The sequence below is a fragment of the Anticarsia gemmatalis genome, chromosome 16 (assembly GCF_050436995.1).
Source record: "Anticarsia gemmatalis isolate Benzon Research Colony breed Stoneville strain chromosome 16, ilAntGemm2 primary, whole genome shotgun sequence".
In the NCBI taxonomy this organism is placed as follows: domain Eukaryota; kingdom Metazoa; phylum Arthropoda; class Insecta; order Lepidoptera; family Erebidae; genus Anticarsia; species Anticarsia gemmatalis.
The window spans coordinates 4,691,761-4,708,091 of NC_134760.1; the positions used below are offsets into that span (position 1 = coordinate 4,691,761).

Here is a 16,331-nt window from a genome sequence, read left to right on the forward strand (position 1 = left end):
TAAAATATACAAAGTGCAAAGTTATTCTAAATCTCTAATAAGAATTTACGAATATTTTGAGCTTATTAAACTATGAAAAAAAATCTTAACAGCTTCGGTTGTATTACAAAGTTTAATTGCTTGCTCATCAATATGTAAAGATATCTAAACAAAAGGCTGATCTCATATCGTAACATAAACAAGACAAGAACTAATCTAATCAAAGTCATAGGCAGTATAGAACAAAGCGTTTACCCAACGTTATCACAATATGTGCCGTTATCTCGGAGTTTAATCGTCGCGGCGTAGTGTGCGCCGAGGCTAATGAGCCTGCGGTTTTTGGGAAAACAACACGCAAGTGAACGCCGCGCCCGCCGCGCCGCCCGCCCTACGCTCCACCGACTTAAGTTTACCGACTTAAACAAACTTTCTACTAATTAATTTTCAACATCTCATTACTATAGTTTCTCTATTTATTTTATACTTTTTTAAAATAAAACTTTATAAAAGCGCGCTTACGAAAAGTAGTCGTACCTCAAAAAAATTATGAAGTCTCGAAAAAATCCACAGAGAACACTATACACAAAGTCCGCACTAAATGAAAAAAAAAGTTTGGAGCGGTAACCGCGGAAAGGCGCGGGCGTCCGCCACCGAAACGTGGTCGACATTAAAACCTTAGCGGGAAAGAAACGGTCCCCTTATTACGTCTCGAAAGAAATTCGCCCGCACACAGGGGCACGTCGAAAGAAGTCCACTCACACAGAGACGCGCTGCAACGCGACACGGGGGGAGGACGCCTATGTGAGTGTCGGGTACAAATAAGTATTAAAAGAGATAGTTAGGTGCGGGACAAGCACACGAAACGTGAACCATATGGCGCGCACACCTCGCATGGCGAATGTTCGCTCAAAGGGCTCCTTCAGCGGTACACACATTGTACTTGCCTTTTGTTTCATTCCACACAAGTAGTGCGTGAAATATTTACTGCCTACATTCTTTGTTTACTGAAAATATATGTATTCAGTGAAAAAAATATTTTAACCAGTAACTTTAGTACAGCTTAAAATATTTCATTGTTTCTGTAACGTTAGATAGTTAAAATTCTAATGGCATACTAAACATTTTTCTAGTTATTATCTCATTTTTCTGATACTTAAAATTTTTTTTATTGTTATATTTCTGAAGGATGTTAAAATCCGGATTTACCATTAGAATTCCATTGAAAATTATAGAACCAGCAGCTTTCCAACAAATTAATATTCTGTGAAAACCGCAGCCTTTGGCACGCGTGATGTTTACAACAAAACGATGAACAAAGTTTTGAATACAAAGTTAATACTGTACATTGCAATCAAACCTTTTTAACAAACTAATAACTACTAATAATGTAATACCATATAGTACCAAAGCAATAAAATTCTTTTCGTTGAGTGCTACGATTTGCTACGCCGTAGGCGTCGTAGCTCTACCAGTGCTGAATATACCATCCCTTTACGCATAACTGAAAGTATATATTTAATCATACAGGTATTAGTCAGGGTATTAATAAGGTCGAGAGTTGCTTATTATATTTCGATATCGCCGCATAGAGGACCTCAAACCGCCCTCCAGCTAGCCGACAATGAAAATTTTATATCGTCGTAAAATTTAACTGCGCACTTTAATAACTAAAGCACGAAGCCGATATAGCGTCGTATCGTTGACAAAAGGATGAGCGTGCTTTCAGAACAACGTTTGAGCGTCTCACACCAACACATCGGCGACCGCACAGCCACACGGCTGTACGTACACGCGCACACGAGCGCAGCTCCACCACTACATGAACGCAACCCACACGCCCACCCGCCAAACACGCCCAACGTCTTGGGTTTTCTTATAAACCACGTTGTGTTCGATGTCCCATTCTCGTGCACGGCACGCCAGCGCGTCCTCTCTGTCTGGCGCAATGACGAGCTTCACATAAAGCGACGCCACATTCCCGCCTTTTTTCCCACTCCATTTTGACAGCTCGCGGCTCCATATCTGGCCGGAAACTAAGACAGCGTTCACAGAAGTTGAAGAGATTGAGCATCTTATATTCTACCCATGTCAATTTGTTCATAATAATTTTATTTACTATCGAAACATTTGGGAGTTACCTTACCCGAACTTAGTTCTTATAAGTAATTCTTCACAATTTTAAATCTTCACCAGTATCATGTTTTATCATGAGTAGACACTCTGCGTCCTTTAAAACAAAATTAACAGCAATATCGATTTAAACCAAACCCAATTAATCGAAAACAATCAAAAATACATCCTATAAACCTACAAAAGAAAAATGTCAACTACAATTTATATAACTTCGAAAGCACCAAACATTTTCTAAGCCCTTATTCTAATTCTAAGAAAATCATACAACATTAAGAGCAGACATCGTGAAACGAAGATTCATCAGTACTTTTCAGTTTAACATCGTGTAAGATGGTAAGATCGCTGAAGGTAACAATGTGTGCGTCGTCTTAGCGACTAAGTGGCTCAAGACGCGTTAGCGGACGCGGGTGCGGGCGCGGGCACGATGGGCGGGGCTGCGGCGGCGCGGCGCTCCGCTATCGGCACACCGAAACACACATTTTTCCCGCCGCAAACCGAGCGCCGAGGGTTAGCCGCGACCCGCAGACCTCGTTCAGCGAGAACGTGATACAACATACCTTCGTCTTGTTCTTGCACGCCTGCGTATAAACGCTTCCTAGCGCGCCAACTTTGACAGTTCTCCGTTGAACTTTGGGCCGACGACTGGTAGCGGATGTTCACGCGATCGGATGCTTTAGATTACAGTTATCTCTATCTCTTTTAAAGGAATGAAAATAATAGTAAGAAGAAAGTTACTACACTTTTACTTACACTACTTAATAACTACTCAAGGTAGAAATTAAGATTGCCTTAATATCTAGAGTTGAAAGACTCTGGCTGAGGACTTTGCTGTATGTTTCATAATCACAGAATTATATATTAATTGTCTCAATTCTTCGGTGAGTTTTTATGTCATATACTTCAACCGTGAAACATAATGATCAACGATGGATCGTTTAATCGCGCGTAGACCTTTGATAACTTTTTGACTTGATCTACATTTCTATAAGGCAACAAACAAATTGAAATCAGTTTGTTTTCCAAATGTAAAACTAACAATCGTAGCGAACTAGGAGCAGCGAGTGGGCGAACCACAAACTGCTCGTACCGTGACCCGAAACTTACATGGCGTGTGGCCACAGCGGTGGCACGACTGTTGGGGTCGGGCATATCAAAACAAAACGGCGAGCGATACGGCCGAGCTAATCACGCGGTCGGCCCGCTGACAATTTGCAGGTTAGCCGCGCGACCGCCGCTGCGGCCGGCCCGCTCTCCTACTACCAACTTACTGGTAACACGTCATAAAGTTACGTTTACTTAGCATTGGTTACCGCTACACCCACTCATGTCACATCACTCGAACCGACATATTTAGCGGTTACATTATTTTTTAATTTCGAACAACTTCAATCTTAAACGTCAATTTTTCTTTTTTTATATTGAAAGGTTGAGTGCAGTCTTTTTTAGATATTGGTCATCCATATTATCCTTCACTGGCCTATCCAGTCCTAGCCTTGACATCCCAAGGAGATGACCGAAGCTGAAATGTGGAAGTTGTTGTTGATCGAAGCTGCTATTATTAGATGTATTAAGTTACCAACATCTCTATTAATTCTAACTGGTAATCACGACGGCAGTACATAAATACCCAAACAGGAAACTAAAATCAGAAGCCAGATTATCCTGCGAAAATTGGAACATCTACCAGGACATTATTACCCTTAATTAGAATTTAGCTGATTATATTTGTAACCGCATAATTTCTACTTCATCAGTTCTACAACCAGTCAACAACCATGATGATTTTACGACGCTGCACGACTGCATAATTTTCTTTATAGTTACTAATTTTAAGCAATATTCGTAAAGATATGCCACCATAATAGGTATAACCATATATAGGTATAGCATTTGCAGCAACCAACACACGAAAGTTATCTTATTGCTTAAAATCCTCTACACTAAAAGCCATCTGTGGCCTGCAAAATACATACCGAAAAATACGCATATGGCGTCGCATGTCCACTGTTTAAAACAGTTCCTAGGCGTATTACAGCGGGTTTTAACTGCGGGGTGTATAGCACACATCACGAACAACGACGTTTGAATAAATAACTTGACACTTGTTCGCAAATAAACAATTTAAAATGTCAAGAATAGGGAAAGGGCACGCGACCCAACCCTTTTCCTTCGCCGACATAATGTTTTCTGACAACCAATTTCAGACTTGTTTGCGTTCTCGTACATGTTTATACAATGTTAATGTTTTGTAGACATTGTAAATATCCTGGAAATTAGACTACATAGACCGAGTGGACTGACTTGTCCTATCATATACTTTCTTTATCGATAGTACAACCTTAAGTAATGTAACAATAAAAATAACCTTTGTAACACGATAACTATGACAAACAGCGCTACTCAACAATCTTTTATAAATTAATAGACGCAAATCTTAATGTATAGCGCAATAGTTAAGTGTATTAGTGTTTAAAGAAGGTATAATTTGTCGTAATTTCCCCACACATGCAGTAGGTAGTGAAGTTAGCACACGTATGTATCGCCGCCTTCAGTGAGCTAGTTATAATCGAGCACCGGCCCGTAGTACTGCAGCTGTGTCTGAGGAACGAGCAACGATCATAGAGATGTGACCGCACCAGAAAATCTATCGATGGAAAATATTAGGTCGGGGAAAAAGTATTTTCGCATTATAGTATATATGAACTTGTAATAAAATCTCTTTGGCTTCAAAAATCACAAATGAGTACACGGTTCATTTTTTTTTTTTCAGTGAGCTCGTGAAGTACCCAAATATCGATTTTTTTTTGTGTAGAGAAAAGATTTTATTACAAGTTCATACATACTATAATGTGAAAAACCTTTTTCCCTGACCTAATATTTTGAGGGCTTGTGTTACACTACTTCTTAATAAGTATGGTGACGAACACTTAATTACAATATAAATACCAGGAGTGACCTCAAGCATACAAGTTAATTTTAAAAAAATATCCGCCCTATTCGCCTAGGTACATTTTAACGACATATAAGTAATGGTTTGCTTGTGAGGTAAAATTTTACCAGTAGATTTCATTTCATAGATTTCCCTGCAAATGTGCAGTCATTTTACCTTTTCCTTTTAGATATGACGCTTGTCTACAAACCGGTAAACCGGCCCTTAGCGTAGCAACCTTCGTAGGCGAGCTACGTCGGCTACGAAAATACTTTCTATAGCAATAAGCGTATCTATTGCGTCACTCAAGAAATAAAAATAGGACCTCCGCACGCTTCCTCATTTAATTGTTTTTGCTTTTTAAAACTACGTTAGATTCTTTATTATTTTCTATTTTTTTTATTAAGCTTAGATCCTAAACTTGTACCGGTTAAACTTTTGACGGGTCCTTATATTATAATATAGACATTTACAACCACTATTATACCAAACTTATCAATAACAAACATGAAAACGTAAATGTCCACTACTTGAAGTGTCTCTTCCCCACAGACCACTAGAGATATCTCCCGGGGGTATAGACAATTACCATCACGCTCCGTGGGCAGATCAGAGAGCATAGGTCAATTTTATTATTAAACAGGGGAATGAGACTGCCTGACCGATTCATATTATAGCCGTTTCACCTTTTTACGAGGTCCATGGGAACTGCGGAAGTGATAGTATTGTGCCTATAAATAATTTATTTTGTGAATAAAAGTTGTACAAACAATATGTCTGACACCTTATTGAAAACTTTAAGTTTTTAGTCTTAAATAGTTTAATTAACTACTATGTTTTAGCAAGTGAGTCTTCTTTATTAGGTAAGTTGATGAATAAGTAGACAATTATAAAAACAGAAATATGCACTTGTCCGTCATTTTCCTTAAATAAGTACCTACTTATATGAAACTTCATTTGGACAAAAGTACTTTCGCAAACGTACCCCGCGACCTTTTACCATAATTGCTTATTTTTATTACCTCCAACAAAATCACTCACCAATAAAAAGATCGACATGAAAAATAAATCAAAACATCGATATGATTAGTGTGTGAGGGGTAGCAACCCTTTCTTTGCTAGCCATATGCCGCGGCGCGCGAGCTCGCCCTTAAATTACAGAACTTCCCGCTCATAATAGAGAGATATGCCTTTAATATCTGCCGGGAACTGCCTCTGTGCCTTGTTTACTTTTTGCCTCGGTTCTTATATTAGAGATTGCGTGCCGGCGATACCAAGGCGCTTACTTATTGTGAGTTAAACTTACTTGAAATGTGAGACGTGTAATTAATTATAATATTATATTAATTGACTTAATAATAGAGTATTGCTTTTTTTTCGTAGGGGACTTTAACGTTATCGGAAAAATACATAAACAGAAAAGAGCAATATCAGCTCAATAGTCAATAAAAATCAACCCCCACACGGCGGGTGCAATTTCAATCACAATCGCGCGACGTCCTGAAACGCACCTGCTGACTGTCACGGGACAAACACGTGCCCGACTAAGAGGCTACTTAACGTAAGTGACCCTACTTACAGAATCCCAACTGTGCCGTCGGAGACACTCCAATAGCCGGCAATTTCACGAGGCCTGCCGCCAGCTGCGACCGACGCGCCAAAAAATAACATTCCCCAAAAAACATTTGCGAAAGAAAGGGATATTAGTCTCCGCGGAGCAATAATCGAAGCCAATCGGCCCACCGAACGCCCGACACGACACTTTCTTTATTTATACCATTACTTTACAGTATGGTAATATCGTAAAGAATATTTTATGTTCGCGTGTAGACACCTTCTGATTTCGCAATATTGATATTTGTAACCCCCGATACCTAGAATCGGTGAGGGGCGGTTATTCAATGTTTTACTGTTGAATTGACTCTACAACTGCACTGGGATGGGAAAACGAATTACGAAATTCTGTTGAAGGTGAAGTTCATTGATGTCTATTTTCCTTTTCACAAAAATCTGCTGCAAGAATAAATTTTCTCTAAATGATTACGTTCAGCTACTAACAACCAAAATACAGGGAGTAATTTTCATCATCTTTAACGTCATCGGATCTCTAACAGCATTTTTCTCTCCTTATACATAGCAAAGCCAAATATATATCCGTACTAGATTTAATTTTACCGCACTACATAATTACAAGTGCTACTTCGGCGTCGTCAGCATCGATTATGAGTAGAACACGCACGATGGGTGTTGTGCCGGAGTCGCCATTAGTCGTCAAGATTAGATTTCAAGAGAGGCGACAAGTCAGCGGGTGTGTCGCGCTGTCACGAACACTTCACCACCCCACTGAGTATCTACATCCTGTATACTAATACATGGTGCACTTTTGTTACAACGAAATGGCTACGAATTATGGTTAAAGATATAATATGGACTAATGGAGTGAAGTTAATGGTACTTTTGTTTCAGTGAAGAGTTTACTATATAAAATTCAAAATAAACATGTGTTTAAAACTGTTCTACGCATAATTTATAGTTTTCTGTATTGTAAAAAGTTTGGTTAGTTGCGAAAAATATTAAATTCCCTTATGCTATACGAACAAATACAAAAAGGTTGTATGCAAGCTCATTCCCTTCTTACTGGCCGTTTTCCTCGATAAAAATGTAAAAATGCCACTAAAGAAAAATATTTTATATTCAAAAAAATATATGGCTATTGATTAATTTTCCTTAGCAAAACCAACCAGCGTTTATGATGATTCGAATATAAAACCTATTTAAATGAGACTTTTAATTTAAAGTATTGGGTAAGACTGTCTGTAATAGTAGCAACGCACTGTAGTCTGTCGCGTGGATTTCATCCAATTTCTCTCGCCATTTCCCCCGTATTTTTTCAATACGCGTTCGAGATCATTTAACATTTTTATGTGTAATCTTGCTTGGTGGCGATAAGACAAGGAGATTTTTGCGCGCCTCTCACTTTATTTTATCGGGTACGTTTTACGGCGAACTCTAAACAGATTAAATCTAACAGTGGGGCGTCTTCCGGACACATTGTACATTTATTGGCTTGTATTTTGGCTTTTATAAGATTACTGGTAGATTCACTTTCCTTGTAAACGTCGAGTATTTCTTATCTTCCATACTTATCGTCGGGCGAAAGCGGATTTGCCGCGCTGGCGTTGCGGCTCTTTACCATAAAGACCTCCTGCAGAAACAAATAGTTTACACTATATGAGACACTTAAAATTGATTTACATTGACAAAATATTATTAATTACTTTGTTTGAGCAGGTCCTCAAAAAGCACTCTTTTACAAAAAAGTACTTATGAATGATTTTGCACAATAAATACCACCTACATAATTTTATTTAATTGTTCAATATAAAATATCATTATACATACCCAATGGAAACACCTTATACTAAGTCATACTTCCCGTTTGACCGTCTATTCTGATACTGTCATGGGTATTCTTCAGAATACACCCTCTAAAATCGCTCCACAATCTACCCAGCAAAAAGTTCACAGTTCGCGCGTTCACATAATATAAGTATGACGGTCTACGTAATGAATCGTATAAAACACGAGTTTTATAACGCGAGAGGCACATTCAGAGTCCTTTTTAAATTATGCAACATTTGTATGGAAATACAAGCGTCACCCCTGGCCTACGACGCCTCCTTAAAAATACATCCAGTGTTATTTGTTGCCTTGGTTTGACGCTCACTCGCGATTTGATTGCTTTTTCATGGAGATCATATCGCGTTATACATGCGCAGATACCTATAAGAGGTTTGCTTATTTGTAGATTTTTTAGTTACGAAATCAGGGGTGACTGTGCCCGTTTAGATACTTTTTTTGATGTTTAGGTATGTAATTTAAATATTCAGATTTGATCAAAGAAATAGTTTCAACATTTTTTTTGTTGATAATTCATGCTTTTGTGTAACAAAGACTTCAAGCAAAAGAGGTATTTATACAACTACGAACTTCGAGCAAAGATGTCTGCCTATTATACCAATCTGTAATCATATCGCAAAGAGGTTTTATATTATAAGGCTACTAGTAAATAGGTTTAATGTCTATTAAACCACAGTACCTACTGGCTTAAACTGTTCAAAAAAATAACAAAAGGCCATAAAAGAAAAAATACTTAACTTTTTTTTTTCAGTGACCTAATGGCCTCTGCATTGATATTTTGAGATGTGTCAGCCAGAGCTTAATAATCATATTGCTGATTATCAAACCTCATTTGCTAAAATACTTACTGCACCTATTAAGAAATATTCTCTAAAAAAAATTGAAATAGTTTTTTTCAATCTGATTAATTGAACATTTCGCGCCGAATGAGAACTACCTATAAGGTGTCCCGGCACAAACACGAGTTTCCGCCGACTCAACAACAAACAACACTCGCAATCACTAGTGCAAATGTTGACGTTTCTATTCTATTCGCACGTGCGCCACTACTTCTGTTCGAATTTTGAACCACGTTTCGGATGCGTTCATAAAAAATGTACCAAAGAATACAAGGTGCGAATTGTGCGTCCCTTTGTATTTGAAGTTTTGTCAATAGAACTTATGTTGGCGCGCATTTACGCTTGAGAATAACTTAACATTATTATAAACTAACCACTTCTTCTTACTAATTCAACTCTGTAACACCTAAAGCTTGTTTACTAAGTATTAAAGATAATAACGTGCCTCTTACGGCTCACACCTCCGCATCGGGTAAAAGATGACTTCCAGTAGATAACTATTTAAGTAAGTCGAAAAATAAGTATACAGCCGTCGGAAAGAAGTTCATACAAGAGCCCGTGACCATCCCAGAACCCCAAGAATGGAGTTGAATGGACATCTAATACAAAAGGCACGTGCCGCTCTGTTTATATCATATTTTCCATCCGGTAGGCTTTATTTTATTATTTCTACACATAACCTTGTCCGCTACTAGCAGAACAATTTCAAACCGCTATGACGATACCATGAACAGCTATTTAGAACCCTCGTGGGATGTGATAAGGTCTATTTTAATTTGTAGGTCCATCGATTTTACGTAAGATCGTCATTCATACCGACTAACCTTATATTCTTCGAAGAATGGTTGGTAAATTTTCAATACTCACTTTATTAGGGGTGAGGGCGGAAACAGGGCGAGTGAAACTGCCTTTATTAGATTTTCTAGAAACGTGAGACGGAAAGTGTTGAATAGTAGTCTGCATCCGACACCTTCATATTGAAAATATTAAAGAAACCTTAAGACCACAAAACGTTCAAGTTTTTGTAAGTAGTACCTAAGTAAGTAGCATTTCTTAAGCTATGTGTACGGGAATTTCGGACACTAAAATTACCTTGGTTAAGTTCACATTCTTTTTTATGACGCTACGTATGTGATACACAAAGGTGACCGAAGTGTATAAATTAAATCCACGTGTCGCTGTTTAAAATTTTTGTTCAGTGCCATATTTTGGGCTCGTTATCAGACTCCGGGCCAGTATTAGAAAATACCAATAGCGCAGTAATCGGCGATCGCATACCTATCTTGCTGTTCAGACCACAGGGACAGCCTAAAAAAGTTTAATATAGGTCTGTACATAATAATATTACCTACTACTTATTACAGGTATAAGTACTTATTATGTCAATAACTGATAAGTTAATAAAAAATGACGTGGGGAATTCGCCCGAACGAGCGTCATAATTATATCAAACTTTGCAAAAACTGACAAAAATGAGATTTTTTAAAATAGGTAAATGAGCCTGAATCTGAATCCTCTTATTCCAAACCAAAAAAAATTGAGTATTTTAATGAGGAGTTGAACTCCGTTAGTTTATAATATTTCTGGGCAATTGTCTTATTTACATTTATCTAAGCAGTAACTATCATCATTTTATAATATATCATTTCAATGCAACTGATATGAGACTATAATGAAACACATTCGCATTAGCATAGGTGTATTCTTTGTAAATTTCGTTGTGACACTATTAAAATATTGGACTGGCATGATTCAAACAAAATAATTCTTCAAATACTAGAATTCCTAGTCTCGGGAACTTCTTGATATTGGGCTGTTAACTGGGAACTTACTATAATTTTGCTGTTGGGTACTAAATTTTTTAGCGACATCTGTTTTAAAATTAGTGAACTTCTTGTCGCCTACAGATGTAGACTGTGTGCGTTGAGAATATTACCATCTTTATCCAAAAGATGGCATTATCCCCCGAATGAAATCAAAAATCATCAAAAAATTAAATAAAATATAGTAAACTTTCCTAATTTTCTTGCAATAGAACAACCTTAATCCCACACACTTAGAATGATGCAATATTTTTAGTAAAATTATTGCAATAATAGAAATCAACAACTCATCAAAAATCATTCATTTTATTTTAATGGCAACAACATTACAAAAGTGAGGTTATGTAGTGTATTTATTTCGCAAATTCTGTGATGTGTCAAAAATTTTGATAAATAACGTAGTTTTTTAGCGATTGCTATGAAATGATACTATACAAGTGAAGAATATCTAACGATCTAAATAATGGCTGTCGTAATCGAAACTACTCTGGGTGATATTACCGTGGATCTGTATTTAGATCAACGGCCTGTAACATGTCTAAACTTTTTGAAGCTGTGTAAGATGAAATACTACAATTTTAACTTATTCCACTCCATCCGGAGTGGCTTCATAGCCCAAACAGGTGATCCATCAGGAGAGGGTTCCGGTGGTCAGTCTGTGTTTGGCCTTCTTGAAGGCCCTGAAAAGCGTTTCTTTTCGGGAGAGAAGATGCCAAAAATTCGCCATACAGATGTCGGTTTGCTTTCAATGGTAGGCACTGGAGACATGATGATTGGGTCACAGTTTTTCTTCACCCTTGCTTCGGACTTAGACTCGTTAGATGGTGTACACTGTGTTATCGGCGAGGTTACAGAGGGCCACGACGTACTGAGAAAACTTAACGATGTGATCTGTGACGAGACCCACCGACCCTACCGAGATGTACGAATAACACATACTGTAGTTCTAGAGGACCCTTTCAATGACCCAGTTGGCTTAAGAGCTCCATCTAGATCTCCATCTCCTAGTGCTGAACGTCTTAAAGGGGGCAGGATTGCTCCGGACGAAGATATCGATGAAACTGAGGGTAAATCTGCTGCTGAAATTCAGGAAATGATTGAAGAAAAGGAAGCTAAAGCCCGGGCAACTATACTGGAAATTGTGGGTGATTTACCTGATGCTGATATTGCTCCTCCAGAGAATGTACTGTTTGTATGTAAACTGAATCCTGTAACAACTGATGATGACTTAGAAATAATATTCAGTCGGTTTGGCACAATTGTCAGTTGTGAGGTTATAAGAGATAAGAAAACAGGAGACTCTTTGCAGTATGCTTTCATTGAGTTTTCAGATAAGAAGTCATGTGAAGATGCATACTTTAAAATGGACAATGTGTTGATAGATGACAGAAGGATTCATGTTGACTTCTCTCAGTCTGTGTCCAAGATGAAATGGCTAGGAAAAGGCAGAGGAGTCAAATATTTTAATGATAATGAAGATAATGCTCATTTTAAAAGTGAAAAAAGTAAAAGATCTACAAGCAGAGATAAAGATCGTAACAATGATAGAAATTCTTACAACAATCACAAAAGGCATGATAATAAAGAAAGGGAGAGGGATAGAGACCTCCGCTCTGAAAGACATTATAAACGTGACACAGACAACGAAAAATCTACTAGAAGAAGAAGTAGAAGTCCATTAGATTTAGAAAGCTCTAGACATAAAAATAATGACTATAGTAATTCAAGAAATAATGACCATAGTAACTCAAGAACAAATAATTATGATTCAAGAAAGACTGAAAGATCTAAAGAGTACAAAAGGGATTCAGAAAAATATGAAAATGATAATAATAGAAAACATGGTGACTCACACCGTTCACGCTCATCACCATCTAGAAAAAGACAAGATGAAGTATCAAGAAATCACAGGAATGATAGAAATGACAAAAGGTCCAATAGAGAAAAAGATGACAAGTCCAGAGACAGAAAAGACACATCTAGAGATCACAAAGAAGAAAGAGCCCGGGATAATAAAAGTTCAAGAGATGAAAGAAATAACAGAAGGGGCTCTAGGGGACCTGACAATCGGTCCAGAGATAAAGCAGATGAAAGAACAAGGGACAATAGGAATAGAACAGATGAAAGAATACAAGATCATAGAGCCAGTAGACATGAAAAAAATAACTATAATTCTGATCAGGAAAAGTACTCTGATGATAAAAAAGAAGAGCAACAAAAGACTGAAAGAAACTCATATAGAGACACAGAAAATAGATCAAATAGCAGAAAGGAAGATAAACCCAGAGATCATAAAGATAAACAAGACAGGAATGATAAGAGATCTAACGAATCAATAGTTAACTCATCAAGAGATAGTAGGGATGAAAGATCTAGAGAGAACAATGATAGATCTAACAATGAAGATATAAAATCTGACAATGAAAGAACTGACAGTAGGAAAAAAAGACACAGGGATGATGAATTAGAATCACATAGATCTAAAAAATCTAGAACAAGTTCTGGAAATCTAGAACCCAGAACTCCATCTCCTACAAATGATAAAGATAAGAAAAGATCTAAAAACAAATCTAAGCAAGCAGATAAAAAGAAACGGGGTTCTAAAAAGAAACGTAAACCTTCCACTTCATCAGACAGCTCCACAGAAACAAGTTCCTCTAGTGAGTCTAGTTCATCCAGTGATGATGGAAGGAAAAAGAAATCTGTAAAACGGAGAAAGAAGAAATATTCTACATCAAGTAGCAGTAGCAGTGGTAGTAGTACATCCTCTGGTTCATCATCAAGCTCAGAGTCCAGTAGCTCCTCAAGTTCCAGCTCTGATAGTGATCATAAAAAGAAAAAGACTAAGAAACACTCTAATAAGAAGAAAAAATTATAGAACAGTACAAATTGTGGGCAGGCATTGAATAGTGTTAAACTGTTAGCCATCATGTCCATAAGTTGAACATTAATTTATTAATTTTAAGATTATTAATTATAATCCTATTAAATAAAATTAAATTAAATAAAATCCTATTGCACATAGGTAGCATAGGTTTAAGTACCTAAGATCCAAATATTCCATGTGGCCATTTTATACTGTGAATTAAACTATGCATAATGAATTCCTAAGAACACCAAACCGACTGCCTGGATTCTTGTGTAGTACATTGTTATTTACATATAAAGACAATATTTATGGAACAGTTCATAGTAAGCAATATACTATAGTTTTTATATGAAACTAGAAGTGAAGATGTTATTGTTATAAAGTTATTTAATGAAGTATTACATCATGATTATGTAAATCAGTAGGTCAATTCATTATGATAGTTCTGAGTGTTGCACTTGGACCTAAGTAAGTGGTTCATGATCATTTGTGACTTGTAACTAATAAGCAGTGTGTAATATTTGTTTATTATTATTATTATTTTCTGAATGGTGAATTAGCCTTGATTATAATCTAATAGTTACAATTGGAAGAGTTTGTTTGCCATAAACCATTTTACATTTTGTTACTCTATTTTATTTGCCTCCAAGGCTATGTAAATTAAATTAATTGTATGCATTTGAATGTTCAGCATTTGTTTAAAGACATCTATTCCTTGATTTTGTGCAATTTTTCTGTGTTCAAAGTGGGATAAAAATATCAAATCGAAACATTCTGAGACTATTTAAATAATGATTAATTTATCATGTAGAACAGATACCAAAAAACGCTTTTTCATGCAAAAATGTGTTTTTCGGATATTCTGTAAAAAAATGTTCTCTGGTTGGCATAATTTTATGTGTGTGTATAATATGTAAATGCCTACAAACTATACCTACGTTTTTCATCATTCTGTTGAAAAGGAAACTATGAATTTTATGTCCCTATTATTTATTTTAAAATGCACATCATGTTATTGCGTTAATAAGTTCAATAGTTTACTGTGAATTTTGCGATGATCTGGCCTAGATATTATAGCGAAATTTAAGTGTATTGTAAATCACGAAAGTAATTTTAACTCCTCCCGTAATTGTTTTTCAGTTTATCTGTCATCCTTCAATACCCTATAGCCTGTACCATAATTTTTCACAAATCACGATGTCACACGGTCTGTTTTAAAGAAAACGTAGTTTAATATTTTTAAAATACCATAAGTTTGTAGTTGTGATTAGTTGTTATATAAATCCTTCTGGGTTCTATGACAACTAGAATAACGTCGTAAGCAATACTTGTTACATAATGTATGCCTATTTTTACATAATTAAAAAAGCATTTCATTGCACATACTCGTTTTATTTAACTATAACTGCCTACCTAAATTACTTCTATCGCGGTGGGATGTTAAAACTACGCTTGTTTAATCTATATCTTAGTATGTTTGGTATAACGCTTAAACTTCAGTGGTCAATTGGGAAACGTACCAGACGTTCGATTCCCGTCTCGAGCAAATTTTGTAATTGAGCGAATTTCGCTACCTGTAGATATGTACCTACCTATTTAACTGAGTTTCAAAAAGTCTGGAAATATTTAGTTAATATGTATATCTTTACAAAACTAGCTGCGAGAATTAAATATTGTTATACCTAAGTCCTTGGCGACGGTTTATGCGCCCACAACTTCCTTCCAGGTTAATACGGAGAAGGACAGATAAAGATATTCCATGAAATTTTTAAATTAAATACGTCGATAATAATCACTGATCTTCTATCAGTTTTGCCTAAGTTCCTTTTCATTTGTATGTAGTAAAGGAATGCACTTATTGTGACTAGATACCAAAAGGAAATCATAAAACACGTCAAAGTTTAAAATGGAAGGTAGGTAATCCATATCTCATCTATTTACAGGACGTGCTAGTGAGCATAATCGCGAACGTTCCGTTGGCTGGGCCTTTGTGTAGTTAAAGTGTCTGAACGAGAAGATGACTCTTGTTATAGTGGTCCATTGTGTTCCCTGGGCCACTGTACGAGTGCCGTGTACACTCACAGGATGAATATGCACACATACCTACCTACATTGTTATAGCTATCCCAATAACGTAAAATCCTGTCGACAGTTATTACTTTGTATTTTTTTAACTCTTTACCTAGTTTAAAAATCCCTCATATATTTTTTTTCTTTTTTCGTCATTGTGTCTACAAATGGGTAATATGTCTCCAAACGACATTTTTCGGTGCTAATTACTTACTAATCTACTTTAACTAAGTAATTCGCAGGCAGTAAGTAGGTATGTTCGTACATTC

General features: G+C 36.6%; 2 protein-coding genes across 2 annotated transcripts in view; one reads left to right on the plus strand and one right to left on the minus strand.

Moving 5' to 3' along the window:
• LOC142979422 (uncharacterized) overlaps positions 1–648 on the minus strand; it is a 31,870-nt gene extending 31,222 nt beyond the window's left edge. Inside the window, exon 1 of the mRNA XM_076124310.1 lies at positions 514–648. The gene's annotated coding sequence lies outside the window, so the exon portion shown is untranslated. The remainder of the gene's footprint in view (positions 1–513) is intronic.
• A 10,784-nt stretch (positions 649–11,432) lies between these two features.
• Positions 11,433–15,373, plus strand: LOC142979370 (uncharacterized). Its single transcript, XM_076124237.1, has one exon. It carries the CDS (start codon positions 11,587–11,589, stop codon positions 13,999–14,001), a length of 2,415 nt encoding a protein of 804 aa, XP_075980352.1. The 5' UTR covers positions 11,433–11,586; the 3' UTR covers positions 14,002–15,373.
• Positions 15,374–16,331: the final 958 nt, after the last annotated feature.

What these genes read in the sequence shown, in the direction of transcription:
- LOC142979370 (XM_076124237.1), top strand. Translation starts at nt 11,587, where the DNA reads ATGGCTGTCGTAATCGAAACTACTCTGGGTGATATTACCGTGGATCTG.